This window comes from Myotis daubentonii, chromosome 4 (assembly GCF_963259705.1).
Source record: "Myotis daubentonii chromosome 4, mMyoDau2.1, whole genome shotgun sequence".
NCBI classification, from domain to species: Eukaryota; Metazoa; Chordata; class Mammalia; order Chiroptera; family Vespertilionidae; genus Myotis; species Myotis daubentonii.
In genome coordinates, this window is record NC_081843.1 from 103367771 (window position 1) to 103395561 (window position 27791).

The window sequence follows — 27791 nt, forward strand, 5'->3', positions numbered from 1 at the left end:
GCAGAGGGCATGTGGAAGTGGTGGTAGTACTGGCTGTGTTTGCCGATCCCAGACTGCAACCCAGGCATTACACTAGGACCGTTAGATGCTGTCTTTGTGAGGACTGTGATGCTGTGATGAAGATGTCATTGTGAGTGCAATTTCCAAACCAAGAGGAGCTGGCATTCAAGTCCAGGTCTGACTGGAAACCCACTAGTTGCATAATCTTTGAAGATGGCAGTAGTCTCTCCAGCCTCAGTTTACCTGCCTTTAAATAGGAACAGTAGTGGTAATGCAGGGCTGGGATGAGGGTGAGGCAGGTGAGACTGAGCTGTGCAGGATAGACCCTGCCTTTACTTACAACTTTCATATTTTGTTCATAATGTATTTTCCCATTATTAATTCAAATATTACTTAGCACAATAATTGAAGGTTCTTACCACTACGGAACAACTATACACTGAAAATGATCAAGATGGAAAATTTTATGTTATGTATATTTTACCACAACTTAAAAATGTATATTATTTATGATAATGAGTTTTATGGCAGCAACTTCTATTTTGTACTAAGTGAAGGTCTCACCTTACCCTCATGCTGGCCCTGTGGTCATGCACATTGATTGACACAGCGCCTGGCCCACAAAGAACTCCTTTTACCTGCTGGCAGCTAACTCTGGACCACTGCCTTTCTGTTGAGACAACCATCTCGCAGTTGTAATGAAAGTCTTGAGTGCTGCTGGGAATGACCACAGGAGAGTTAAGGCTAAGCACTTCCTCCCCTTATGCACCTTGGACATGGGATCCTGCGGACATCTCTCTTTTTGGGAAAATTTGTTCACCATCATGAGCCAGGTATCCCAGTGAAATAACCTGTTTGTCACCTTGGTCCCTCCTCTCAGGGAAAGAGGAAGAGGCCCTCCCCTGAGGGAAACATAGCTTCTTCCCACCACTTGAAGGACACCTGGTGTTCCCTAAGACCTCATTCTCTGCTTCCATTTCTTTGGCCCAAAGGATGAGCCCCAGAGTTTCAACATCTTATGTGTTGGTTACCTGCAGTAGCCCTTATCTTGACTCACTCAACCCTTCCTATCCCAGACACAGGAAGACACCAGCTGGGCTCAGAGAGAAAGCCACAGTCAACACATCCCAATGGGGAGAACTGGGCCTCTGTCTGGCAGGCTGAATTTGGACGAGAGGCAGTGGGACCTCTGGCCACTTCCTGAACCTTCACAAGCCTTCTCGAGCCTCTGTTGCCTCTCTCATGCCTCCTTGCAGGCTTATGTTAGGATATGAGTGCCCAATAAGCATAAATTTTTTAACCCAACTTCATAACCAATTGGAAAATTAGAGAAAGTAAACTGATGGGTGGATGAAAACCAAATAGTCTTTTTACCACTGACAACACCAAGTGGAGATCATGGCTACATGTCTGCAGCCAAAAGGCAGGCTAAGGACCACCAGCTCATTGCACTGTCTTGCCAGTGTATGGTAGACCTTGGGACTGCCCCATGGAAAAGTTGGCATCTGTAGAGCTGAAAACCCACCCTACATCATACCCCCCCCCCCCACCCCCGACAGTCCCAGGGAGACCTGTTGATGGATTAGCTCCAACAGATGAGAAATAACCAGTGAATGGCAGAGCTTTCTCCCCTGCCAGTCAGACAGTTCATTCTCCCTGTTGGGGGTACTACTATTTAAAATTATATGCTCCTTCAAATTCATATATTGAATTTCAAACCCCCAGTACATTAGAATGTGACCTGTGTGGAAATAGGGTCACTGCTGATGTACTTAGCTTTCATGATGTCATTAAGGTGACTGTAATCCAAGATGACTGATGCCCCCATGAGAAGGGGAAATTTGGACACAGATACACACTGGGAGAACACCACATGAAAGTAAAGACAAAGATGGGTGTTGCTTCTACAAGCCAAGAAATGCCAGAGATGGCCCCAAAACCACCAGAAGCACAAGAAAGTATGGAACAGACTCTTCCTCACAGCCTAAGAAGGAACCAGCCCTGCTGACACCTTGGTCTTGGACTTCTGCCCTTCAGAACTGAGAGAATGCATTTCTGTTGTTCAAGCCCCGCAGTCTATAGTACTCGTACGGCAGCCCTAGCAGACAAATACAGGGCAAAAGCATGCAAGACGGGGAGGGAAAGTTCTGGAGAGTTCCATGGAAAAAAGCCAAGAAAATAGGTTCACCTCCCCAATTGATTGAATTAATATAATAGTTTTCTGTGTACTGCATAGGTTCTTTACATGTATTGTTCTCATTTTCTTTTTGTTAAAATAGGTCCCTCTGTCCTTTGCTCAGGCATGCAGGGGTGGGCAAAAATAGGTTTATAGTTAATACAATAATTATAACAACAGTAAAATAATAATACATGAATAAACTCTGTGTTTTGTGTACTCACAACTGTAAACTGACTTTTGCCCAGGTGAGCAGATGTCAAGAGGGAAAGAGTGAGGTGTGACTATATATCTGGTTCCCGTGTACTTCACAGATTTTATCTCATCTCATGTTTCCAAAACATTAGCCCACTTTACAGATAGAGAAACTGAGGATCGGAGAGGTTAAATGTGTTGCTGAAGGCCAGACAGATAATAGCAAAGTTGAAATTTGACACCCAAGCTTTTCTACTCTCCTAGATTATCTTTTGGAGTATAAAATACTTTTCGTTCTCTGCAAATGAATGCCAGTACCTGCCAAAGTAGGGGTGTGGCGGTATTCCCGGTACATTTTCATTGTTCATATATTTCTCTCCATGAGTCCCCATTGCCTTCAACTACATAGTCTCTTGCTTGAAATTCCTTGGTCATGCTTGAGATAAGAATGTCATCTGGTCTGTCCCTGAACTTTCAATGGAATAGGGCTAGAGAAGGAGAAGGCGGTAGGAAGCTATTTGGTTGCTAGCTTTCAATTTTATTTCCTTTCTGATGCTAGAGTTCATTAGCATTGGTGTCGCTTAGTCCTGTTGTTTACTTTCCATTCTAGCCAGTTATTATCTATGTGACAAGCAAAGAAATCAATTAATTACAAGCAGCCTTGCATATTTAGCCACAGACCAAAACTGGCCCTGGATGGATATGCGGGACCATTGAGGGCTGCCTGCAGCCAGCCTGGGCTCCGGGCATAGATTCAGCCGGCAGGGCGCCTGCCTGGTTTCTCCTAACTTAACTGGAGTTTGTCCTCACTTTGTCAGCTTGCATGGCTGCCCATCATCCCCGCAACTTGCCTTCTTATAGGCCAACTGCGCATCCCCCAGTCTCTCCCCAAAGCAGCCTGATGCTCTGTGACCTGAGTGTGGAATCCTGGCGGAACGTAAACGGGTATTACAAGTGGGGTGAGAGTTATGAAAGGGAACCTTAAATGAGCAAGACCACATGGACTTAACCTGCTTAGGGGAACAGGAAAGCCTTCTACTGAAAAAGACATGAACGATGAGTAGGATTGGCCAAGTGAAAAGGGAAGAAGGGTCCTAGGCATGTGCCATGGACAGGACCTTGATACTGACTGAGAAAAATGGGAGGTCTTGGACTCTTGTCCTGATGTACATTTTAGAAGAATCACAGAGCTTTCCTGGGAGGTGGAGGGAATGAGGGCAGAAGCCGAGAGACCCATTAAGAGACAGGAAAAGGTGGTGGTTGTGTACCTGGCCGGGACCATGGAGGAGGAGTGTGGAAGGAGATGCTTTGACATTGGAGCCGACTGGATGTGCTAACTTGGATGTAGGTGTGCAGGAGAGACAGGAGTCAAGGATGAAGGACAACATATTTATAGGACAAGTTAATCAACCTGTTTTGTGCACAAGAAAATACCTTTAGGGAAACCCCTGAAGCAGGTTCCAGTTAGCACTGCTTTTCCTTTTCCCCATTTTAGTTTTCTCTCTTTTTCTTTTTTTCTTTGCTTGTTTTTTAAAAAATGGTCATTTCCTCCTATTTACTTCTCTTGCTCACTCTCATTCTTTCTATTTTATTCATCCCCAATATGAGTTAGGATCTCTGTGGTAATGGAAATTTGTAATTAAAACCAAACAAGGAAAAGCTAACCAACACTGATGTAGAGGTAAGTGTCTCCACCCAACCCCTCTGATGCAGATCGGATGGAAAGCAGGAGTGAGGCTGTGGCTGGCTGGCTCATAACTGCTGTAACCCACAGCCCACCCACCTCTCTGCCCTATGAGTGGCCAGTTCTGATGGGAGAGTGTCAGTCATTGGCACACTATCCTTCAGCTGTGTCCATGTGGCAAAAAAGAGGGACTTGCTCTAAGATTTGCCAATAGAATGAACTGACACTACACATGTGATTTTTAGCACATGCTGTAATGGTGAGTATTTGTGATTAAAATATGGTGTTTCTTGGAGAATTTTAGGGAAATATTGGACTAGTTGATCCCTTGATCTACTGCTCTGATAACTGGTCTATTTGTATGATATATAAGGATCCTCTTCCTGCTTCTCTTTTGTATAAAAGTGGAAGTATTCCACTCTTTTCTATACTCATTCTTTCTTTTTCTGATTAACAAAGCTCCAAAACCTTTGTATATTATCACATATAAAGGGATTGATATTAAGAGCAATTGTATTAAGACGAGAGTTAGAAAAATTTTTTCCTTCTCAATTATATTTTCTGGCTTATTTTTCTGGTGCATTGGTGCCTGGAAATTCTTGCCATGAGATTTGCTGTAGTTTGTGGCAGAATTTCATGAACCATTATCATTTACAAAGAGCAGAGAAGCCAGAACGGCATATTTGCCCTGGGCCAGTGACGGAGGGCACAAGTCTTCTCTTTTCTTTTCCAGTTATTCTCAGGGTGGCCACTGAGCTGGTTCAGTGAACAGTTTTTAAATAAAACCCTAACCCTGGCTCAACCTCAAGACTGTGACACACATACCATAGCAGGTGAGAATCCCTTTGATTTCAGCACTTACTTAGTGTGACAGGAGAAACAATGAAACGAAGCTCTTTGTGGACAACTTGTGACCTGATTTTAATGAAGCTCTGTGGCTCCTCAAAGTGTCTTTGTTCTGTGACCTTTCTATGCAGCATTGCAATTCTTGGATTTTTGAAGCATTGCCCCTTCGCAGGTAAAGCAGTAAGAGGAAATTGTGCACCCTGTGGTGCCATTATCCTCCACACATGTTGAGTGCCAACCATCTGGTAGCAGTAAACCAAGAAAAGTCACCTTTAGGTTACCTAGGATTGGTGAGAACCTCATCCAGGTTACCATTCCTGCAACAGGAGGCATCTGAATATTCTAATGACGTCATCTCATCATGAAGAGTGTCTAAAAGACCTCCACTTAAAGATGCAGAAAGTTTATCTAAAAGTTTTGAAATTTTTTAGCAGTATTTCATAAAATACTTTTATGGAAAAATATCATGATAGTTTTTTTCTGTCTTATGAGGACATGTGAATATAGTCATCTTCCATTGCTGCTATAATAAATTACCTATTGGGCTCGAACAACTCAAAATTCATAACTCAGAATTGTGTAGGTCAGAAGTCCAGGGGACTGGGCTGGTTCCTCCTCTTGAAGCCTCATTATGTCTAAAATCAAGGTGTCTGCCGGTGGACTCTTTCTTTTCAGGGACCTCTGGGAAGAATCTGCTTCCTGGCTCGGGCGGGTTGTTGGCCAAATTCTGTTCCCAGCATTTGTAGAGTGAGGGCTTCGTTTCCTTGCTGGCTGCTGGCGGGGAGCTGCCCTCCACTCCAGAGGCTGCCACGTGCTCTGGTTCCTGGCCACCTTCCTCAAAAGCAGCAATGCCAGGCTCTTCCTCTACAGCCATGTCTCTCAAACTGACTCTTCTCCCTTCCTCTTCACCATGAGGGGTTTATATGATGACATTGGGCCCAGCAGGGTAACCCAGGATCATCTCCCTATCTTAAGGCCAGTTGGTTGGTAACCTCAATTCCATCTGCAAAGCCCCTTCACAACAGTGCCTAGGTTAGCATTCTGTTGAACCACCAGGGGGCAGGAATCTTGTGAAGACCTCTTTCAAATTCTCCCTACCATGTGAAGAAGAAAAAGTCCAGTCCTGATAGTAATGGGGGGAGACAGGGAATCTGCTAAGCGCTATAGCAGCTGAGATTTTAAAAGGCAACGACTCTTAAAAAAACTCATCCCTAATATGAATTAGGGTCTCTGTGGTAATGGAAAGACATGAAAGATCAGCAGGATTGGATATCAACTTTTCCAAAAATTATGGCAAAATTGTGATGAAGACCACATTAGTACTTCTTACAGAAGCCAATTCCTGCTTTCTTTTAATAAGTCAGAATTTTCCCGAAAATGTAAAAACATATCTTAATAATTAAGATTAAATTATACTTTCTCCCTTTCAGAAAAAAAAAGTGAAAAAGGCCAAGAGATCTTAGTTTTACTGAGTTTTCTGTAAATGTTTTTTTCTTATACAAAGTATATTTGTATTCTTATGGTTTCTCCTCCTTCTTCCCACCTCCCCAGCACCCCTACCCTACATATTCCCATTGTAAAACAAGATGAGAAGAAGGTAGCCTACAGGTGCCCTCACAGTTTTAATTGATCTTTGACCAAACAAAGATTGGCCTTGTTCATCTATTTCACCTAGCCAGAACCACACAATAATCACTAGCCAAATCAACTGAAGTCTGGATTTTCTATGGCCCGGAAAAAGACTACCAAGTGAGTCATCCACACGTCTAAATTTATCAGATAACAATTAGGAGAGATGGGTAAACGAAGAGATTAAAGGAAATGTGGTTTTTATTGTTAATCACTTCCTTCCCATTTGGACATGAAGCTTAAGCTGTTTAGATCCAGGGACTATTTTTATTAGCATTTTCCCACAAAGGTAAGGAGACTTTTTTCCAAGGAAGAAATGTAAGAAGACGGTGTGGGGGGCCGGGGGCAAATAGGAATAGACAGGTGGCTGATCAGGAACAGCAGAGTGACAGGGGTTTTCTCTTCTTCCTTCCCTACCTGGTGGCTACCTGTTTTGTCACTTAACCGTTCCATGCTGGGCAGGGTCACGAGCAGGCAACATAGAGAAATGTTGATGGCATCGGTATGACAGTGACTACCCAGAGCAAAACCATCTGGGAAGACCTGGGGAATTGCACAGAGTATCCTGGGGTAGAAGAAGAGAGTGATAGGACACAAGAGCTGAGGCAGTTCTTTCCTCGGAAGCCACTTTCTCGATTGTTCTTATTGGTGTCTAGTAAGGTATCAGTAAGTAATCAAAGCAATCATGAAAACAAGAAATTGACCCTGAGGATATTTATCACCTGGATAAGTGAGTTTTTAACAGTCACACTGATTCCCAGCTTCAATAAGTCTTTGAATATGATTTGTTAAAAGTTCATGCAAGTAGCCGAAACCGGTTTGGCTCAGTGGATGGAGCGTTGGCCTGTGGACTGAAAGGTCCCAGGTTCGATTCTGGTCAAGGGCATGTACCTGGGTTGCGGGCACATCCCCAATAGGAGATGTGCAGGAGGCAGCTGATCGATGTTTCTCTCTCATCGATGTTTCTAACTCTCTCTATCTCTCTCCCCTCCTCTCTGTAAAAAATCAATAAAATATATATTTTTTAAAAAGTTCATGCAAGTAAAAACATTGAAAGATTACATGACTGCATGTGGGGAATTAGGCGATGAATTGAAGTAAGAGTTGGAAGGGTTGTTTGAATAATAGCTATTAATAATCCAGAACATAAGGCCAAATCTTGAAATTCTTCAAACCCACAATCTGACATTTAAAAGACAAGTAGGCAATTACCTACAATCCCTTGATTAGTCAGCTTTGTTCTCCTACTTCTTAGAAGACAGAGGACTGGAAATACAAGGAAGTGGATGGCCTCAGTGTTGCTCCTTTTTTATTTAGCCACAATGCTTGTTTTCCTGGAAGCTGCCTGCTTGGTGAAGCGAATATTGTGTTTCTGTTTTGCAGAGTTTTCTAGCCTATTAATTTATTATATGTATTTTATATGTACACTGACTTATGTCTGGTTGATAAATAATTCGGTGTAGCCAGGAAGAGAGAAAACACTCATTTTTATTCATTTTTTTAACTTAAATGGCATTTTGACCTATAACATTTTCTTTTTGCTGCTGTTGCATTTGTAATAGGGCCATGGGCAGTGAATGGATTTGTTCTAGGGGAGCGCTTGCGACAGTGGGGAGGCTTGAGGGGAAGCCCCCCTGCTGAGCAGAGGTGCAAGGTGGGATGTGGCCGCTTTCAACATGAGATGCACTGGATTCCCAGTCAGCACAGTGGAAAGAAGAGCCCACTCCAGATGTGCTGTAGTGAAATGTTTTAGACGTTGATGGGACACGGGGCAGGTGGAGAGCAGCCAGGGGGTTGGGCCAGATGGCAATGCTCTAAGCCTGAGATACGGTCTGGTAACTCGAGGCATTGTGAGTGCAGCTCACTCCCCGAACACAAGTTAGGAAACAACAACTGTGGATGGTCACGGAGCACAAAGAGCCACCAGCACAATTAAGTTCAGTTAACGGTGTTAGGCACACAGCACTCACCCTTTTCTTCCCTGTGATTTCCTTGTAATTTGGCCTAATGGGAAACGTTCAACAGACATTTCCTAGAGCAGTTAACTCTGTGGCGTCCATCAATTTTAATTGGAATCGTGTAGCTAAAACCCTAGGCAGTACTTGAAAGCGATAGGGTGTGTTTTCACACAGGTATTCTGGTGCGCTCTGGGCTCCTCTGGAACAATGTGCCCTGATGCAGAGCTGACTACAGAAGGCACGGTCTGTGCAGAGCTTCACGGGGCCAGTGTTGCCTAATCAGCGGCAGAGGAGCTAATCCCTCTCTCTGCTGGCTCACATTCCCCAGTGTGGGCAGGCTGGCGTAGGAGCTACGGATAGGAGGACAGCATGCAGCAGTGTTTGCTTCTGGCCCAATGAGGTAGCTGGTCTTTAGGCCACTGAAGCATTCTGTCCCTGCAGCTCAGCAAAGTAATTACCAAGCCATCACTGTCCTGATTTATAAAGAAATTACCTTCCTTGGGAAAAGACAGTAAGTTGCACAGCAAGAATTCAAACAGAAGACTGCTAATCTTGAAAAGAGAAGAAGGGGAAATTTTTCTGCATTGGCTGTAATGAAGGACCAGTTTTTAAAAAAACAAATGTTGAGCCCTGGCTGGTGTGGCTCAGTTGGTTGGGTGCTGTCCCATGCACCACAAGGTTGCCGGTTAGATTCTAGATCAGGGCACATGCCCAGGTTGTGGGCTCCATCCCCAGTGGGGGCATGTAGTAGGGAGCGGATTGATGTTACACTCGCAGATTGATGTTTCTCTCTTCTTCTCCTTTCCTCTTTCTGTAAAAATAAATATTCTGTTTTTTATTATTTTGTTTTAATGCTTAAAGTATTACAAAGAGTATTCCATATGTCTCCTTCCCCCCCCCCCTTGACATTCCCCTGGCCTCCCCTAAACTATTCTTTTTTAAAAAGTAAAGATTTAAAAAACACAAATGTCAAGAGAGAAGTTGAGAGCTTTTCAAGTAAATTCAGCCTTTCATTATTTGTATCCAAATAATGTTTCCAGAAGTGTGGCTAATCTTACTACTGGTCATAGAACAGGGTCCTTATGGGTGGTGTTTCAGAAAGTCACTTAAAGTCATGAGGCCATAATACAGACTTCACTCCAGCAGAGCTAGGAAACTGCCTCATTCCTCTCCCTTGAATCCCGCGTCCTCACTTCCCACATTATATAATCCCAACCCCTGCACTTTCTGTTCACTGGAAGCTGTGAAGACTGAGCTTTTCAGGGGCCTCTTCTGCTTGAAAGAGGACTGGCAGGAGTGCAAGATGTCAAGCAGACAGGCGAGCAATCCAGACCAAGGTGATGGCCACCCATTTGGAGGCACTCACACGGCTTCATCAGATTAGCAAGGGGCCAAAATAAAGCCAAGTGCATCACCACGTCACATCAGCGTTCTTTGCATAGTTGAGGAAAGATGCTTGGTAAGCCACCCGCCTCCTCTACACACATGCCTCTAGGAAAAATTTTAATTTTCTTATATATGTGCCTGTTTGGTCCTGGTCAAGTTAATACAATTATTTGATCATCTAGAAATATCTTCTAAAATCTTGCATGAGCCCACTGTAGCTAAGTAGTTTCCAGGAAAGCAGTGGCTTATGAAACATTTAGGGACGGTGTTGAAAAAATCCACTTACCCTTGAGTAAAACAAGCTTTGTATTTGTTTCCTTTTGCTACTATGACAAATTACCACAGACTTAGTGACTTAGAACATGACAAATGTATTGTGCTACAGTTTCTGTCAGTTCCAAGTCAGACACCAGTCTCACCAGTTTAAAATGGAGGTGTCAGCAGGCTGTGTTCCTTACTAATGGCTCTTGGGAGAATCTGGTTCCTTCACGTAGGACTGAGGTCTCTGTTTCCTTGCTGATGGTAATATGTAAAGGAAATGTTTTACTTTTTATTGGTTAGATAAAAAGTATATAGAATTTTCCAGCTGGCATGGCTCAGTGGTAGAGCGTGACGTCTGAAGGTCACAGTTTGATTCCCAGTTAGGTCCACATGCCCAGGCTGCGGGCTTTATCCCCGGTATGGGGCATGCAGGAAGTAGCCAATCAATGACTCTCCCTCATCATTGATGTTTCCATCTCTCTCTCCCTCTCCCTTCTTCTCTGAAATCAATAAAAATGTATTTTTTTTAAAAAACAACACCTCTTTCCTTTAAAAAAAAATGTATCTAGAATCTACTTTAAGCAGAAATTTCCAAATGACATATCTACTGACATTTTAATACAGATGATAAAGATTATTCCTAAGGAATAGATATTACAGCCTCATTGCAGTCTTTATAAATAACCTACAAGTATTTGTTTTAATGTCATATTAATGCACAGAATTTTGCTGCCCCAGTTTCTAGTTAGACATGAAAACCACCTCCTCAAGACAGGTGTAAGGTGGTTAATATACAAGGGAGGATGGAACTCTTTAAGTTAGACATTGGCTCATTGTCAAACACGTAGGACCAAAATTACAATAACTGCACAGTGACCAGCACACGATGTTATTGGCTTTATAGAAATTTTAAACAGTGAAGCATGCATAGCATGGTAGATCTTGTGTTTGGGGGAAAGGGGAGAAAAAGAAAGCCCGCCTCTACTCCACAATGAAAAACCAAAGGTACTCACCATATGTTTCACTCATTCAGGAATAGGTGATTAAGAGTAGAAACCCATCCCCAAAGGCTTGTAGGACACTGCAACCCATTGAAAAAGGGACATATGCATATTTCACTCTGTTTAAAAATTTATATTGATCCTCATTCTGCCTGCAGACACTGTGGTAACTCCATCCTACCTGCTGTATCAGAGGGGTGTGTGTGTGTGTGTGTGTGTGTGTCCCCACCACAGTCATTTCCCCTGTAGGGACCCTAATTTATAAATCTTTCTCATTTTCCAACATCTTTAATGCTTTAATATAGTAGCCAGTTAATAACTTTTTTTAATTTTGGAGAAGACTAGACTAGACTGGAATCAAACAAAAACTACAATAAAGAAAAATGTTTAGATTAATATTGGCAACTTATAATGTTGACAAAGTCGTTAATTCCTCATCTTTCCCATTGGTTCATTGGTTGGCCCTGCCCATTCATTGATTACCAGTAAAAGATAGGCTGAACATTATAAAATTTATATGTGAATCAGGACGCATTCACTGTCCCCATGGTGAACTTATTGAAAGGAAAGCGGTGTTCATGGGTACAGGAAGAGTACAGAGGATTCCAGACCAGGGTGTACATGAGCTGTCCTAAGGTTCTTTAAAGTCTAAATTCCATCGTTCTCTCTTTGAAGACACGACCTCCTTAGGGACAAAGAGGCAAGATTTCAAACACAATCACACATTGCCACAGCATTCTTCTGGCCAAAGAGGTCTGATTGGAATTTTTGAACAAACCTATCACTGCAAAGGCCTCAAAGCTTGACCTGATGAAAATCTCTTCGTGGAGGAATGGTCTAAAAGTGATCTCTTTACAAAGCCCCTGCTTCTGGTTTAGAGTAATTCCAGTATGCCTCTCACCACTTTTTCCCTAGTAGGAAGTTAGTTCTTCCTTTTCCAAGGGATCGTGTCAGAAAGGACGGTTTGCCACCCCAAAGCAGAATCCATAACACTTTACATAAAAACGCTGTCAATACCTGTCCAGTTGTATTATCTAAAGAACTGAGGAATTTTGTTTATATTTTATGATCAGCAAATGCCAAAAATACTAATTTGAATTGAATAACCTTTCCCAGTATTACATTAAAATGCTGGTAGATCCTATTTAATACATGTTCCACAGAACTTTTTAGATATCAAAGAAAACATTTATGTTCAGTAGCATTTTGGCATTAGGCCTATTTTATTTTATTTTAATTCCTGAGAAGCATAGTCCATCTATATTGCACGTCAAGCCCTGGGTTTCTTTCAGCTTCTCCACTTGCCACCCATGTGGCTTTTGATAACTGCTTTGAGCCTCAGTTTTCTTGTATGTAAAATAGAATGAAGCGTCACAATGAAGGATGTTGTGAAAATGAAATGAGGATGTGTGTGTCAGTTACAGTGTGGGTGTGGAGATGTTCTCTATTCAACTTTTGCAGGCTCTGTCCCAGGCCACAGATTCTTGGGAACTGCCAGGTGGCTGCCTGGGGCTGTCAGCAAAAATCAATATCCTCCCCAACAAACTCTCCCCCTAGATTAGAGCTAGAGCAGTAGAAATTATCAGCACCAATACCCCCAAATATGCAACTGAAGACACTTTCTCGATTTTTTGAAAAAATCGAGAAAGTATCTTCAGATCGACTCCACCAGAGACCTCAGGGTGGGGGTCCAACAATCTACATGAACACCCTCCAGGGGCTTCTGATACCAGTCAACTTTTGAGAGTCATTGCTCAGCCCAGATCATTCTCTCTCTTCCCCACAGCTTCTAAAATCATTCAGTCCCTTTGAACCTCTTTCTATAAACCCACCTCCTGCATCATCCCTCCCACAGGCTGTGTTGTTGGTAAGTCAGTCGCTGCAAAAATTCTTAACTGGAACCCAATCCTCTCCATGGTTAGGAGACCAAGAACATACTTTCAGATGGTGGCGTATGAAAAAGCATCCCAAATGTGCATCTTTGACTAAGGTTATCTCCTGCTTTTTATAGGTCTGGTGGCTAGGATTGTCTCATGGTTTTTATATCTCTCTGCTTCCCACCTGTGCATTGCATTACAGAAGGCTCCTTCTGTTGGCTCTAGCCCAGCATGTGCCAGTCCAAGAAGGAGTTTGGTTAATTCCTGCCTCTACAGGGGGCCATGGGCACCCCCATGGCTAAATTTTCACAGAAACCCCTCACTATGTTCTTAGAATAAATTTCTAATTTACTCTGGCTGGACCAATGTAGGTATATTTTTGAGGCAGATAAAATTAGCTCTCAAAAATATTTTAGTAAGTTGGAAGCTCTGTCTTTGAAAAATGTTTCACACTTCTTAAAGAAGAAGAGTCCTTTGAATCAAAGAGCTGTGATTCCTTCATCGATGGTAAAGGAAGGAAACTTTGAAGACTTTCTGAAAGTCTCCCACCCTCAGTGGTCACGGGACGCTCGCGGATCACATGTTTGAATTCTGTGTTCTCCATTTCTCTAGTTGCATTACAGCTATCTGTGACTTCCCCAGTTTTAGGATGGATTTGATGAGTTAGTAGAGGTGGTTGAAGCCATCCCTACTCAATAAAACTTCATTTTTGATAAACATTCTGAAAAGGCAAGCAAAGCGTTTTCTTTGAAACTAGGAGAGGAGGCGTGTGTGGAAGAGCATTCTTTTGGTGATCACCCTGAAGGTTGCTAACAGGTCCTTTTGCTTTGCAGGAATGTGAGTTCAGCCGGCGAGGAGGCCCGCAGGAGGATGCGGGAATGTGAGGGGCTCACAGATGCCCTGCTCTACGTCATCCAGTCTGCGCTGGGGAGCAGTGAGATCGATAGCAAGGTTTGTTGTATTCACACAGATTAAGCACCTTAGACAGTAAAGAAGCCTGAAGGACTAAGCAATGACTGACAACAGCAGCGAGCTATGTTAATGCTTTCACTCTGAAGTACATCTTGGTCTTCTTGTATGAATCCAACATTTCCAAGACAGGGCCTCTAAGCCCAGCTTAGAACTACACTTGACTCTTGATTAGCCATGAGTAGAAATTGATTGTTTTAAGTTACTCAAACCACAGGTGTTTGGGGGGGGGGGGACAACAGAGATGAGTGTATAAACGTTTGCATACCACATTACTCTCAAACTTCTAGTTTTATATCATGAAATCAACTTTCAAAAGACAAAGAAATGTTAAAACTACCTGCGATATGAATAATCCTATATTCCTACAAGTTAGCTTTTTAACAATCGCTAATTGTACCAAACGGCATTTAAAAAATGCCGATGAATTGTGAGTAAATGCTGTCAAAATGCTACATAAATGAGGCTGTCAGCACGTTAATTAATCCTCAGTGTCTGTGCAGTTTTAGTTCACAAATCAAAATAGAACTGGGTGGGCTATTCCAGTGACTGAGCTATTTTTGTTTGTCTTAATTTGTCTTTATATTCACTGCAAATATAAATTTATACTTTCAGAAGATCCCGATATAAATACAGACTTTACCAGCACGTTTTAAGTAGCAGGTGTGATAAATGTGATCCTTAGTAAGAGTTTCTCCAGAGCCACACTATCGACATTTGGGGCTGATTAACTCATTGTCGGGGGGAGACAGTCCTGTGCACTGTAGGATGTTGAGCAGCATCCCTGGCCTTTTCTCATAGATGCCTATAGCATCCTCCCCGCTCCCCACTTGTGTTCCACAGAAAAATGTCTTCAGTTGTTGCCAAATCGGGTCCCATGGGAGGCAGAATTGGCCCTGGTCGTGAACCACAGCACTGATCCCAGGGTTTTCAATGCTGACTCATCAGAATTGCCTTTGGAACGTTTAATAAACACATGAGTCTTGGAGCCCACCATAGACCTCTGAATCTCAGCATCTAACTCTTTTCTCTGATCTTTGCATCCTTAAAAATTCACCAGTGATTCAATGTGCATCTTGGATTGAGAGCCCATCTTAGTAGATATAGCGTTAAACAGGCTCTAAGCGGGGTATGGTTTAGTGTAATTCAGTTGTGAAGTCAGATAAAGAACAAATAATGGTGATTTTATCCATTTAATTACTAACTGGCATGGGGGGTGGTTTAACATAGCGCTTCTCAACATAACTACACATGAGAGTGACCGAAAGTTTAGAAAATTACTGCTGCCTGAGCCCTCCTCCCTACGCTTTGGGTGGACAGTATCTTCTGTGGCTCCAACCCTTTGAGTACTAGTTGTCTCCAATTATGAACACTGCTTGTCATCTCATTCCTGACACTCAGTCACGTTTTCATCCTTTTGTTCACTGTATAGATGTTAGCAATTCCCAAGACAGAATATGATATAATAAAGATTTAATTATCCCTTCTTGTAATCACCCTTAGCGGCCACTTTAATATCATTGACATGAATACTGAGTCCCTAAAGAAGTGCCCAGTCAAGATGTCTTGAGTATTCACAGATACCTGTTAACCTAATGGACATGTGTGTGTTTGTTTAAGCTACTGAAGTTCATTCACTGAAGCCACAATGCCCGGGATCTTAATATTCAGATCAGTAAATTCTAAGACATTGAGACACTAAGCCTCTTGCTATACTGGATACCAAAAGAGCTGTAATACTGTCTGAGCCTTGCAATTGAAAATGGAAAGTCAGCAGCCTTGCCTTGGCCAGGGGCCATGCCACCATTGCCAGTGGGGATAGCAGCCTTCAGGAGCATGTCCAAATCCAGAGTGCTGCGGCACACTCACCTTTTTCCGGGGGTATCAGATGAATAGACTCCTGAAACTCTTGGAAGACTGTTGAGATTTTCCTTTAAATCCCATATCCCCCCCCCCCCCAAAGAGGAAATTGGAGTAATTGGGACAGTTAAACTACCTGAGATTTGAATAATCAGATGTTCCTGATCGAGTAGCAAGAGCACTGGACTTGGCACCAGGGCATGCTGGGCTGGGGGGGGGGGGTGGTTGCCATCCGTACCTTGCACTGACTAGGGGGCCATCCCCAGTGTCCTCAGCTTTGTGACAAGGAGGATCATCACGGCTGCTGAAAAGATCGCATGTGAAAAATTGCTCGGCAGTGCTCTGCTGGCCAGAATGTGCTATTGAGTTTTGACGTATTATTATGATTGTCCCATAATTCCACACTCAGCCCTCTGCTTGGCCACCTCTAAGCTTCCACAGTGACAAGTTAGAAAGGGGGAAAAAATGAGTACACATTCTCTTTACGGCCAGCCACATTAATGAATACAAGAGCCTGGATTCCATGCTCACGCTCAGCCCGGCTCCTGTAATTGGGACAGTTTGTTGAATGGGTAACATATGGTAGAGCAGTCTCTGGACAACTTCCAAATTAGCCCTTTCTAATAGAAAATAAGGAGTCAAATGACCCTGGTGACCATGAGGAACTGCTAAAAGCACTGTTGACAGCAATGGATGTTAAAAGCAAAACCACCAGCTGCCACTCGCCTTCTGCTGGCATCCCCAAGAAAGGCAGTGGCTGTCAGTCTTCTTTTTGCTGTCCCTTTAGAGAACAGTGCTTGAATTGGTAACCCTCCCGAACCAAACCTAATGGGAGAGGGAGGGAGAGAGACAGAGAGAAAGAGATTCAGTCCCTGTAATCTCCCTTGCTCCAGTCTTCTCTCTACACCACCTCCTCTCTCCCCTCCCACGCTCCCCCTCCCATGTTCTCGCTCCTGTTTTCCTCTCCCCAAATCATCCCCCAGCCACAGGTCAATTATAAAGCATGCCCCGAAACTGCTGCAGATGTATTCCCCAGTTGTCATTTGTTAAACAGAGGCCCAGAGATGCCCCGGGGAAGATGAACAGGAGGATGAGAAAGAAGTTTATTCTCCCAAGTCTTTGATGTAAGAAAAACTCAGTTTGAGCTGATTTGAAAATCATTCTGACTTAATGCCGCAACATTTTCCTTCCAGGGAGGGACTCTCCTCTCTTTCATGCATCATCCTGTGTTTACCTGCTTTCATGCTGGTGCCTTTTTTTTATGCTGAGAGGATGCTTGAAATGGAAAATCGAGTTGACTCAAAGCCTGTGGGATTAGCAGTCATGAAACCTTGAAAAGCTGACAAGAAAGGTCTAGAATGGCAAAGGCTCTAAAGACAGATCCTGAAGATCAGTTTCCCTGGTTGATTTCCATGCCCCCACAGACAAGTCAAAGACATATCCTGCCTTTTACCAAATGTCAGGCGCAGTCAGGAGAAGTGCTGCCCGCCCCACCCCCCCCTCCAGCCCTGACCCAGAGCTAGAGAGAAGTGGCACAGTCCTCTGAGTTAGTAACAGCTTCAGATCTCGTTCCCTTCACCTGTACAATGGAACGAGGTTCTTTGCCTGAACTGTGGCTATCACACGGTAGGTGCCTGAAAAATAATGAAATAACACTTACTTCAATTATATTTTTTCCACTATTATTCTGTTCTTTCCTTTTACATTAGGTATTTTTTCCCTTAGCCCACAGTTCCTCAAATCCATAATGAAGGCCAAAAGACTGATATTTGGGCTGAATGTATCCTCACCAAATTCATATATTGAAACCTAATCTCCAATGTGATGGTATTTGGTGGTAGGGCCTTTGGAAGGAAATAGAGTCACAGAGAGGTTTAGCCCTCTGCATACAGCAAGGTCACAGCCCCTTAAAGGGTAGAGCCAGGACATAGATGCAGACAGGCCAGCTGTAGGTCATATGCCCTGGGCTTCCCCAAGGTGCTGTCTCCACCACTGTTTTTGATATGAGGCCTTGTGTAGCCTCTGTGTGCCAGGCACTCTCCTCAGTATGTACACAACGGATCTGTTTCCTGTTGCTGCTGTAACAAATGGCCACATGCACAGTAACTTAAAAATACAAATGTATTGTCTTATCATTTAGGCCAGGAGTCCAAATGGGTCTTGTTTGGGCTAAAATCAATGTGTGGACAGGGCTGTGCTCCTTCTGGAGGCTCCAGAAAGAAGCTGTTTCCTGGCCCTTCACAGCTTCTGGAGGCTGCAGGCATTCCTTGGCTCCTGGCCCCTTCTTCCATCTCTACAGCCAGCAATGGCCCGTCATGTCCTTCTTACCTCAGTTCACTCTAACTCCTCTGCCTCCCTCTTTCACCTACAGGAGACTCATGATTTACACAGGTCTACCTGGATAACCCAGGATCATCTCCCCATCTCAAGGTCATCTGAGTGGCAACCTTCCATTTGCAACCTCAATCCCCACACCACATAACCTAACATATTCACGGGCTCCAGAGACTCAGATGTGAACACCTTGGCAGGACATTATTCTGCCTGCCTCACTTACATCCTCTAGCTCACCTAATCCACACAGCACACTAAAGCGTGGGTATAATGATGACCATCTTACAGAGGAGGTTATGGAGCCATGGAGATGCTGGGTGCCTTGTCCAAGTCAAACAGCCAATATTCAGAGACCTAGGGTCTAGCTCTGCAACATGTGTCCTTAGCCGCTGTTTAGCCCCTTTGCTAAGAAAATAGGAACACTGGCCATCTCAGAAAAAATCAGTAGCTTGATTAATGTATGGCCCCAGGTGACCACAGTACCTAGTGTGCCTGGGACAACTCTGGTTTGCGTCTCCTGCCCCATCCTACTCCCAGAAAGTGCCCTGGTAAATATTGGTGTCACCCTCCCAGAGCTGATGGAAATCCGATCATCCATGCATTTGGTGATTCTGAGCCCCAGTCCCCAGATGTCTGTTAAGTGGACAACATCTGGGTCCTCTTGTGATTGTAGGTTCTTTCCCACTCACAAGCGAATTTCAGTCATCAATGACAGCTAACTGTAGAAGTAACTATTCTTGATAACTAGTTTCTTTGTGGGGAGAAAAAGTCTTAAGACCTCTCTAAGCTTTTCAAATTCTTTCCATTGTGGCTGTCAAGGGAACTTTAAGAGCCCACAGCTAAATGCATCTAAAGAGAAATGTGTGTGTGGAGACTGATGGCTTTTTTGGATGGAGTGCTAGCTAGTTTTTATTCATCCCTCTGTTTCCTTTTTCCTGGGTTCTGCAGACCGTTGAAAACTGTGTGTGCATTTTAAGGAACCTCTCGTACCGGCTGGCGGCAGAAACGTCTCAGGGACAGCACATGGGCACGGATGAGCTGGATGGGCTGCTCTGTGGGGAGGCCGGTGGCAAAGACGCAGAGAGCTCCGGGTGCTGGGGAAAGAAGAAGAAGAAAAAGAAGTCCCAGGACCAGGTGATGCGCGACTCGCAGCTGCATGCAATTATTCCCTTCCCCAATTGCAACATTAATATTTCATCTGCGTGTATAGGTGCAGGGCTTTCAACATGCGGGAACATCACTAATGCATCCCACAATTTTCCGGTGGGAATTTCACAGCTGAGACAGTGGCACATTAAATGACTCCCCCATGTCCTGCCAACATAGGGAATTTCAAAAAGAGAACAGGTAGACTGTAGGGTGCCAGCTCTTAAAGTCAGACCCAGGAGCTGCTTCTTCCATGTGTGGATTCCCACATTTATAGAGGTCCCTGGGGGACCCAGGTGAGGTGCCTCTCAGGTGGTTCCGGTGCACGGAATAGGTGTGGCCTAAAGAAAAGACGCTGAGGGAGAGAGATGCATGAAAACCCAGCATGCATGTCATGTAGCGTTTTGAAACGTCAGGGCATGTGATCTTACTCTGGAAATGGGGTGGCAGCCTGAGACTCACAGTCCTTCCAGCAGAATGACATCAGAAGCTTGGCTTTGGGGGTCGATCCCTTGAATTCAGAAAGCTGCCTAGCTGGAGAGGCGTCTGCAAAACGGAGCAGCCTTTACCTGAGAGTAGGTTGCCCTGTAGTGAGGTCAAGGCCAAGAACAGCCTCTGTTCCCTTCCCCGGGAGCCTCAGGGAGACTGAACCCCTCACCTACCAGCCCCCCCAGGTGAGGGAGTATGTGGAGAAGTGTCCATCCTGCTGCCGACCAGACACCCCTGCCACCAGGCTTCCCCATCTCCTCTTGGCACTGTGGTCATGTGTCCAGCTTTCCCTGGACACTGTGGTCACTTGTCCAACTTTCTCCTGGACACTGTGGTCATCTCCAAGCTCTAAGGGTTGTACCCAAGGTCTGACCGTTCCTGGGCTCAGATGCCAGAGAAAACGGAACAGAGCCCACAACACTCTCTCTTGACAGGTTAATAATTCAAAAGAAACATGTTAAGTATGTTTAGATCACGCCACATCATTTTGAAAGTATTTTAGAAACCATTTCACCTTGAGCAAGGGTTAAAAGAACTATTTTATTAAGAGTAAGGATTGGTGGGAATGCATTTTTAAATAGAATTCCTAAGTTTGACTTGAATGCGTCAGCATTAGCATTTTTGTAGATCCCAGGTCTCTAGCTGTGCGTGGCCCCGAGGGCTGCTCCAGATACTTCCACAGGCAGATGTGTATGTTCCAGTGTGAACACACCTGTAGTTTAGGAGGGACATGTGCGCTGCTTCTTTGATGATGACCTTCTGCTCTGAGCACTAAATTCCCAGCCTTGCATTTTCTCCTGTTGTGGGTCAGTGTCCAGAGTCTTCTGTCCTTGCCCTGCATCAGAGGAGCCTTTTAAGAGGATTGAGCCCTGCCTCTTAATTCAGCCCCTTATAGCCATTCCACTGAGGGAATAAAATGGACAGCCAGTAGGTATTTATTGAACATACTACGTGATGTCAGAGACCTCAGTTTTCCTACCCGGTACTTAAGAGAGCCAGGCCATTGTGGCTTCTGAACATTTTCAATCTCAAGTAAACTAAACCTGACCTTACAAAGGTATAGTGGTTCTCAGCACTGTGATCCCATGGGGCCCAGGCCCTGCTCTGCTTTATTCTGGAAAGGGAACAGGCACTGTAATGATTGTAAGGAAGAGCAGCAGGTGGGCAGCAATAGGGTTCTTCCCAGTCTGCCCAGAGATCACAACCCCTGGGGCTCTCACACCACCTGAGGACTCAGAACCTCTGGACAGGCCCGAGCAACCTCAGAAGGCGTATTTGGGAAGTTGCCTTAATACGATTTTTGCCTTGACTAAAAACACTTCAAACTGAGACTAAAGTCATTCTGATGACAACAAGGCTTTCTCTCCAGTCTGTTGCTTGGATTCCAAAGTGCTTCCTTCTGATGTCCCTGGAGCCTGTCACTTGGTGTCTCATTTAGAAAGACTTTGCCTTGAACTCTGACCCCTTTCTTCACTGTTGCCAAGGTGGACTCACCTGGCTTGAAGTCTTTCAAGTGACAGGTGAGATTAGGGGTTCACTGGGTCCAGAGGAATCAGAGGTCAGAAGAGAATGTTCCTAGACTTCACCCCGAAATAGAGCCCTGCTTTCAAGCTGTTAGCTGCGTCCTGAAACCTTGTGGTGAGCAGTTCTCTAGGCTTAGAAAGCTGTCCTTTGCACCGTTTTATCACATCAATGAGCTCTTTCCTGAGTTGAGTAAAGTGGCATAATTAATACAATTATGATTTTTGTCAGTCTAAATGCAAATTTATATGGTTCGTTTGTCTCATTTTTTTATTACAGTATTCTTTAAGAAAAAAGATTCCTGTTTTTAAAATATTTTTATTGATTTCAGAGAGGAAAGGAGAGGGAGAGAGAGAGATAGAAGTATCAATTATGGGAGAGAATCATTGATTGGCTGCCCAATGGGAATCGAGCCTGCAACCTGGACATGTGCCCTGACTGGGAATCAAATTGTGACTTCCTGGCTCATAGGTTGACACTCAGCCACTGAGCCTCACCAGTCGGGCACAAGAAGGTTTCTTTAATGAGTTTTGCTGAAACTACTGTAAGTTAAATACAGTGGAATCCTGTTGTTTATAAGGAAGTTTCAAAGTTACAGTTTCAACCAAGTGTTAGTTTTTTTAAAAGCTTTTTAACTGGGTTCTTTATAACACAGAAATTTTGAAGTGCCCAAAACTTAAGTATCAAGCTTAATGAGGATGTAAACAGATAACAATTATTCTTTTTTAAAAGACATTTGAGTATGTATTGTCCAGTTCAATTTATTTAAAGACAGTCAAAAATAAAAACTCTTTTGCCTTTAAAGACCGATGGAAGGGAATAGAAGTCAAAGGCCTGGGCTTGGGAGGAGAGTGTAGGCAGGACATAAGATGACGTGAAGAAGGAGGGTAGGAAGGCGCCATCAAATCCAGGGGGCCTCCTAGCAGGGTGGCCCATCTTAGGGAGAGAAGAAAGTCAAGATGGCGCCACCTGCTGGCAAAGATTGACATTTGAGCCAGCTTAGGGTCTCTGCAGGAAACAAGTGCTTCACCCTAGGGATTTCCTCCAGTCTCCAGTCCTTTGCACTTGGGGAAAGCAGGCCACCATTACAACAGAGTCCAGGAGTCTAAAGGACTTAAAGTCTGGCTGCCTGGAGTGAGAGATGGAGCCCCGATTCACCAATGTTTATAGGTTGCAGCAACATGAGAAATAGATGTGTCCCAGGCCTCTCTGGGACAGCCCCATCTTAGCCAAAAACCAGACCAGCAGGTTACCTTCGGAAGCTGCAAAGTGATTTATCCCATCTAGCAGCTTCTGGAGAGATCTAGGTTTACAGCTTCAAAGATGGTCAGATATCATCCATCCCCTGGTATCTCTACTCCTTGTCAAATCAGGTTTTTAAAAAACTTGTAGTGAATTTAAAAAAAACACACACACAATACAAAGTGAAGTGAAGAAAGAATACAAAAGCAGGTGTGTGCACAGGTACAGATATGATGTAGGTTAAACACAGCCAGTTTTGTAAAATAGGTGACATATGGAAATATAAAATATATGCATGTGCAAAAAAAGTATGTTTCTAGAAATATTGTAGTAGCATCGAAGACAGGATTGTGACTGATTCTTTTTGTGCTTATGTATTTACAAATTTTCTACAATGGGCCTTCACACACCATTTAAAAAATAAGGCCGAAACCGGTTTGGCTCAGTGGATAGAGCGTCGGCTTGTGGACTGAGGGGTCCCAGGTTCGATTCCAGTCAAGGGCATGTGCCTGGGTTGCGGGCATATCCCCAGTGGGGGATGTGCAGGAGGCAGCTGATCGATGTTTCTCTCTCATCGATGTTTCTGACTCTCTGTCTCTCTCTCCCTTCCTCTCTGTAAAAAATCAATAAAATATATATTAAAAAAAAATAAAAATAAAAAATAAAAAATAATATTCAGAAAGGCACTAGCTGCTTAAGTCCGTGTTTGCTTGTAAGAAGGTAGAAGTTTTCTTCTCTTAAATGTAAGATGCCTCAGAGGAAGGCACAGGGGCTATGTAAATGCAAAGTGGTCTAATCCGTAACAGACTTCCCAGGACATAGGAGCCAGACGTTTCACCAGGAAGCAAAAGTGATGAAAATCATCACTGGTTTAATGACTGCCTCTGGCGCATTCTCTATCACAGGAGCGTAGGTTGACTCTTACCTTTGGCATTGATGTTCCGTGCATAAGAAAAATACTATACCATTCTTCAGGTTAGATTTAGTTTTAATAAAAATCTCAGAAACATTTTCATTAGATCCCTGATATGGATAATTCAATATGTGGTACAAAGATATGCTTCATTCGTACTTTATTTCAAGAATGGTTGCTGTTGAAAGGGACTAGAATGATCAGACTCAGGGCCTCTGTGTGTGAAGTATTTGACAGTTCTATGCATCATATTCTGGTCCAAACGGGCTTTGCTAATTCATTAATTCTCCAGTCTGTGTTTAGAGCCTATTGCTGAATTATAACAAATTGCTAGTTTCCCTATCCCTTTCTGGGCAGAACCTCCGCCAAAGCAGTCTGCATGGCCTGTGCCAGGAAGCACATCTCACCTGGCAAGGCGCTCGCTGCCTAGCAAGGCTTCGTGCCAGCAGCCTGGGACAGCAGTGCAGGCGTGGCAAGCCAAAGATTCAGGTCCAGGGAAATAGAAATAGACAAAACGGATTTATTTGCTTTTCCACATTTTGTGGAACTAAACATTTTTTGTTTTTCACTTTGGGATCTGGCCAAGGCTCCTGTGATGGGGGCCTGGGATCAGTGGTGCTCAAACACATACTACAGGTGCGAGGACACTGCTGGCTGCTGGCCAGAGCAAACCTGGGCCTTCAAGACCCACTCAGTGTGCACTGGACAGTGTGTGAATGGACAGTGTACAGAGAATCCGCTCGGGGAGGGGGGAACAGAACAAGCGAGATCCCCCAGAACTCGAAACCTCTTTTTTCTTCTTGAATATCACTTGTGAATTTTTTGATTCACATGGCTATATATCCCTCTCCGTGGGTGAAAGCATACACCCATCAGAATTCAAAGAGGATTCTGATCCAGGCCTTTTACATGGTTGACTGTCTCTCCAATAACCTCTGCTCCACAGGTCACTGAGTTGTGGTCAGTGTAAGAGTAAGTGTTATTGTCCTTTTTCATCTTGTTTTACATTGTAGATTCCAAATTCATAATTAGCAGCAAGTTTCACTTATAGTATCACCATGATATTTTATATGCAAGAGCAGTATGCCTCTATACAGCCTTTGTTAACTTAAAAACAAAAGGTCCTCTCAAGGTGAGAGGCAAACAAGCATTTATTTTAAGTGAATAAGATTAAATATTTGGGAATCTTTGATTCAGGGTGAAGCCCAAATAATGTTCTGATTAGGAGTTAAAGGCAATAGATGTTTATTAGAAAGGGACAGGGAATGATTACATCCGTGGTTCTCAACCCGTGGGTCGCGACTCCTTTGGCGGTCGAACGACCCTTTCACAGGGGTTGCCTAAGACCATCCTGCATATCAGATATTTACATTACGATTCATAACAGTAGCAACATTACAGTTAATAAATAGCAACAAAAATAATTTTATGGTTGGGTCACAACATGAGGAACTGGATTTAAAGGGCCAGGAGGTTGAGAACCACTGGATTACATCAACAGAAGGCATTTCTATTGGTGCAGTTAACATAACATGGTGATGCTACTTCTAAGCAATGTTTTTAATTTTAGGTCTATTAATCAGCAGTCCAGTAGTTATAATAATGGCTTTCTTGTTACCTTGGCAAACAGTTCTTTGGGACACACTGTTGTCTTAGGCCCAGTCAATGGTTATTTTGCCCTGTTTTTAACATTCCAAAAGTTTGAGGTATAAGACATGCCAGGCAGTTCCTCTGGCATGGCAGCTCCAGCGTTTGAAAGTGGCTCCATTTATAGTATTGTTTTTGCCTTCAACGCCCCCTTATTTTTTCCATTTGTTAACTTAAAAACAAAAGGTGCTCTCAATGTGATAATAGACACATCTTGGTAGAACCAAGGAAGCCTTTTCCCTGTACACATTCCTGACTCAGCTCAGCCTCCAAGCTTTTGCTCCTGCTGTTCCTCCGGCTGGCCTTCTGCCCCTCTCCTTCCACTACTTGGAGAATTATCCTTTCAGTCCAAATAAAACATTATCTCCACCCTTAAAAGACTTCCCTCATGTAAAAAAAATCACTCTCTAGCCCACTTCCACATGGTTCTACTTGAACTTCTCTAGTGCTCATCACACTATGAGTTATGACAGCAATTGATCCCCATAGAGAGGGAATTTTCTGAGGGAAGGACTATGGCTCTCCTTTCTGTCTTTAGCTTCCAGCCCAGCGCCCAGCACCAGCTGTGCTGAATGAATGACGGTCAGTCTGGGGCACTGGGTGGCTTTAGCTCTAGCTGTTGCGGGGGGTGGGGGGGTGGGGGGGGAGTTGAATAGATGTTCATAGTTGTGATTTGTCCCAGCCTTGTCCATTTCCTTCTTAGTGACTCTTTGCCTCCAAGGGCTGCTGTGAGCCAAGAATATTCACCAGATCTCCTCTTTCTGTTATGGTTCAAACTGTTCTTGTCCAGCTACTTATGGCTGGGCTGCATTTTATTCCATCATCAGTCAACATTCTGAAGTCATTACCAAACCCAATGATCATTCTTTCTCATAGTTGTCATCTGAGAACTTACAATTTGCATCAGCAAGTGGATATGGGCATCTAAAGGACAGTACTTTTGATCATGTCAGACTTAAAATTGCTTTGTTCTGAAGACTTTAACATATGACGTATATAGTGGGATCACATGTCACAAAATCCCATCACTGTGAAGGTTTCCTTGGGTTTTCAGAACTTTGTTTTGGGTATCACTTCCTCAAGAGCCTCACCCATTCCTCACTTCATCAGATGGGTGCTGTTGGGCCAGAAATGAGACTCTGAGACTAAATAGCAGTCAGTGTGCCAAAGCACAAAAATGAATTTCATTGCAAATCACCACATTAGAGATTTGAATTTTAAACTTAAGTTTTAAATAAGTTTCCCCTTATTTCAGACAAAATGGATGCTACTTATAAATATATATGTGTGTGTGTATACACACACACACACACACACACACATGCACACATGTAAATATTATGTGAGTAAACATAATTCCAGAATGTGGAAGGGCTACCAAGAATTCCACTGTGGCGCTATGCCATCATGTGTGAACCAATCCCAATTGTCAGAAAGTTAGATTGCTTCTAAATTTTAGCTAATGCAAAGTATAACAAACATCTGTGTAATTAAATCTCACCTACATCCTTAATCACTTCTCAAGGATAAATTCTTAAACGTGAAATATCTAGACCAAATGAATGTTTTTAAGGCTTTGGATTCATCAGCCAACATTTACCTTAATCACTCTAGGTACCAGAGAGAATTGAAACACATTTTGATTTGATTTATTATTTCTTGATGGAGCTGTCCTTCATGATATTCTTGATGCCTTGCCTAATATTACAAGTTGTTTTTCTTTCTTTGAGACAGTTTTCATTTTCTTAATTACTAACCATCCTTTTACTTTTGCTGCTTAATACCATTTCCTTTCTCACCATCTGCTGTGTCAGCTACTGCTCATTCCTCATGACCAGTTCCAGTAGAGTCTCACTCACCATATGCCGGGAGCTTGGTGAGTCAAGACATGGTATTTCATGTCCTCAAAGCAACAAATCGCAGGAGCCTGCGAAGACCATGGCTGCACATTTCCATGCAGTGACTCTCCTTTGCCATGCCCAGGAATGAATGAGATTCCTCTACTTCTTCTGAACCATATAAAACATAACCTATCAGCTAAAATTGCTGCTCTTCTAATTTCAATGAGTTTACAGACTTAAAACTTTATTTCAGGTGTTTCATTTAGGTTCCTTATTTACATTTTACAATGCAACACTTTCCCCCCATTAATAAATACTCTGTGTCTTGTACTACTAGACCATGGCTTCTCAACCTGGCACCGCTGACATTTTGAGCTGGATAATTCTATGCTGTGGAGCTTATTCTGTGCATTGTAGGATGTTGAGCAGCTGTCTACCCAGTAGATGCCAATAGCAACTCCTCCCCCAGTTGTGACAACCAAAAAGTGTCTCCAGACATAGCCAGTTGTCTCCTTAGGTGTTAAAATCATCCCAGTTGACTGTATTAGATTATCTTTGAGGGACATATCACCAAAGATATAAACAAAGGAGACTACAAGATTACCTGAAGGAGGTCAGGAACAGAGACCCCTTTAAAAGGCAGGAAATGGAGAGGGCTGTGGCCCAAGTGGATGCGAAGTTAAGAGCAGAGAGAATTCTAGGTGAGCATTACTGGTGTTCCAGTAGGTGCCATCATGATGACTTGGGGGAGGACCAGGTGAGCTCCATGATGTTGACCAGCCTTGATAATACTCCTCTGTGAGGCACAGCCCAGAG

At 43.5% G+C, this 27791-nt stretch overlaps 1 protein-coding gene across 5 annotated transcripts in view; it reads left to right on the forward strand.

The window, feature by feature from the left end:
* Positions 1-27791, forward strand: part of CTNND2 (catenin delta 2) — a 782618-nt gene that overhangs the window by 652979 nt on the left and 101848 nt on the right. For all 5 annotated transcript variants that reach the window (XM_059694779.1, XM_059694782.1, XM_059694778.1 and 2 more), the window contains 2 exons: positions 13847-13964; positions 19125-19310. In XM_059694779.1, coding sequence (XP_059550762.1) covers positions 13847-13964; positions 19125-19310 — 304 coding nt within the window. The remainder of the gene's footprint in view (positions 1-13846; positions 13965-19124; positions 19311-27791) is intronic.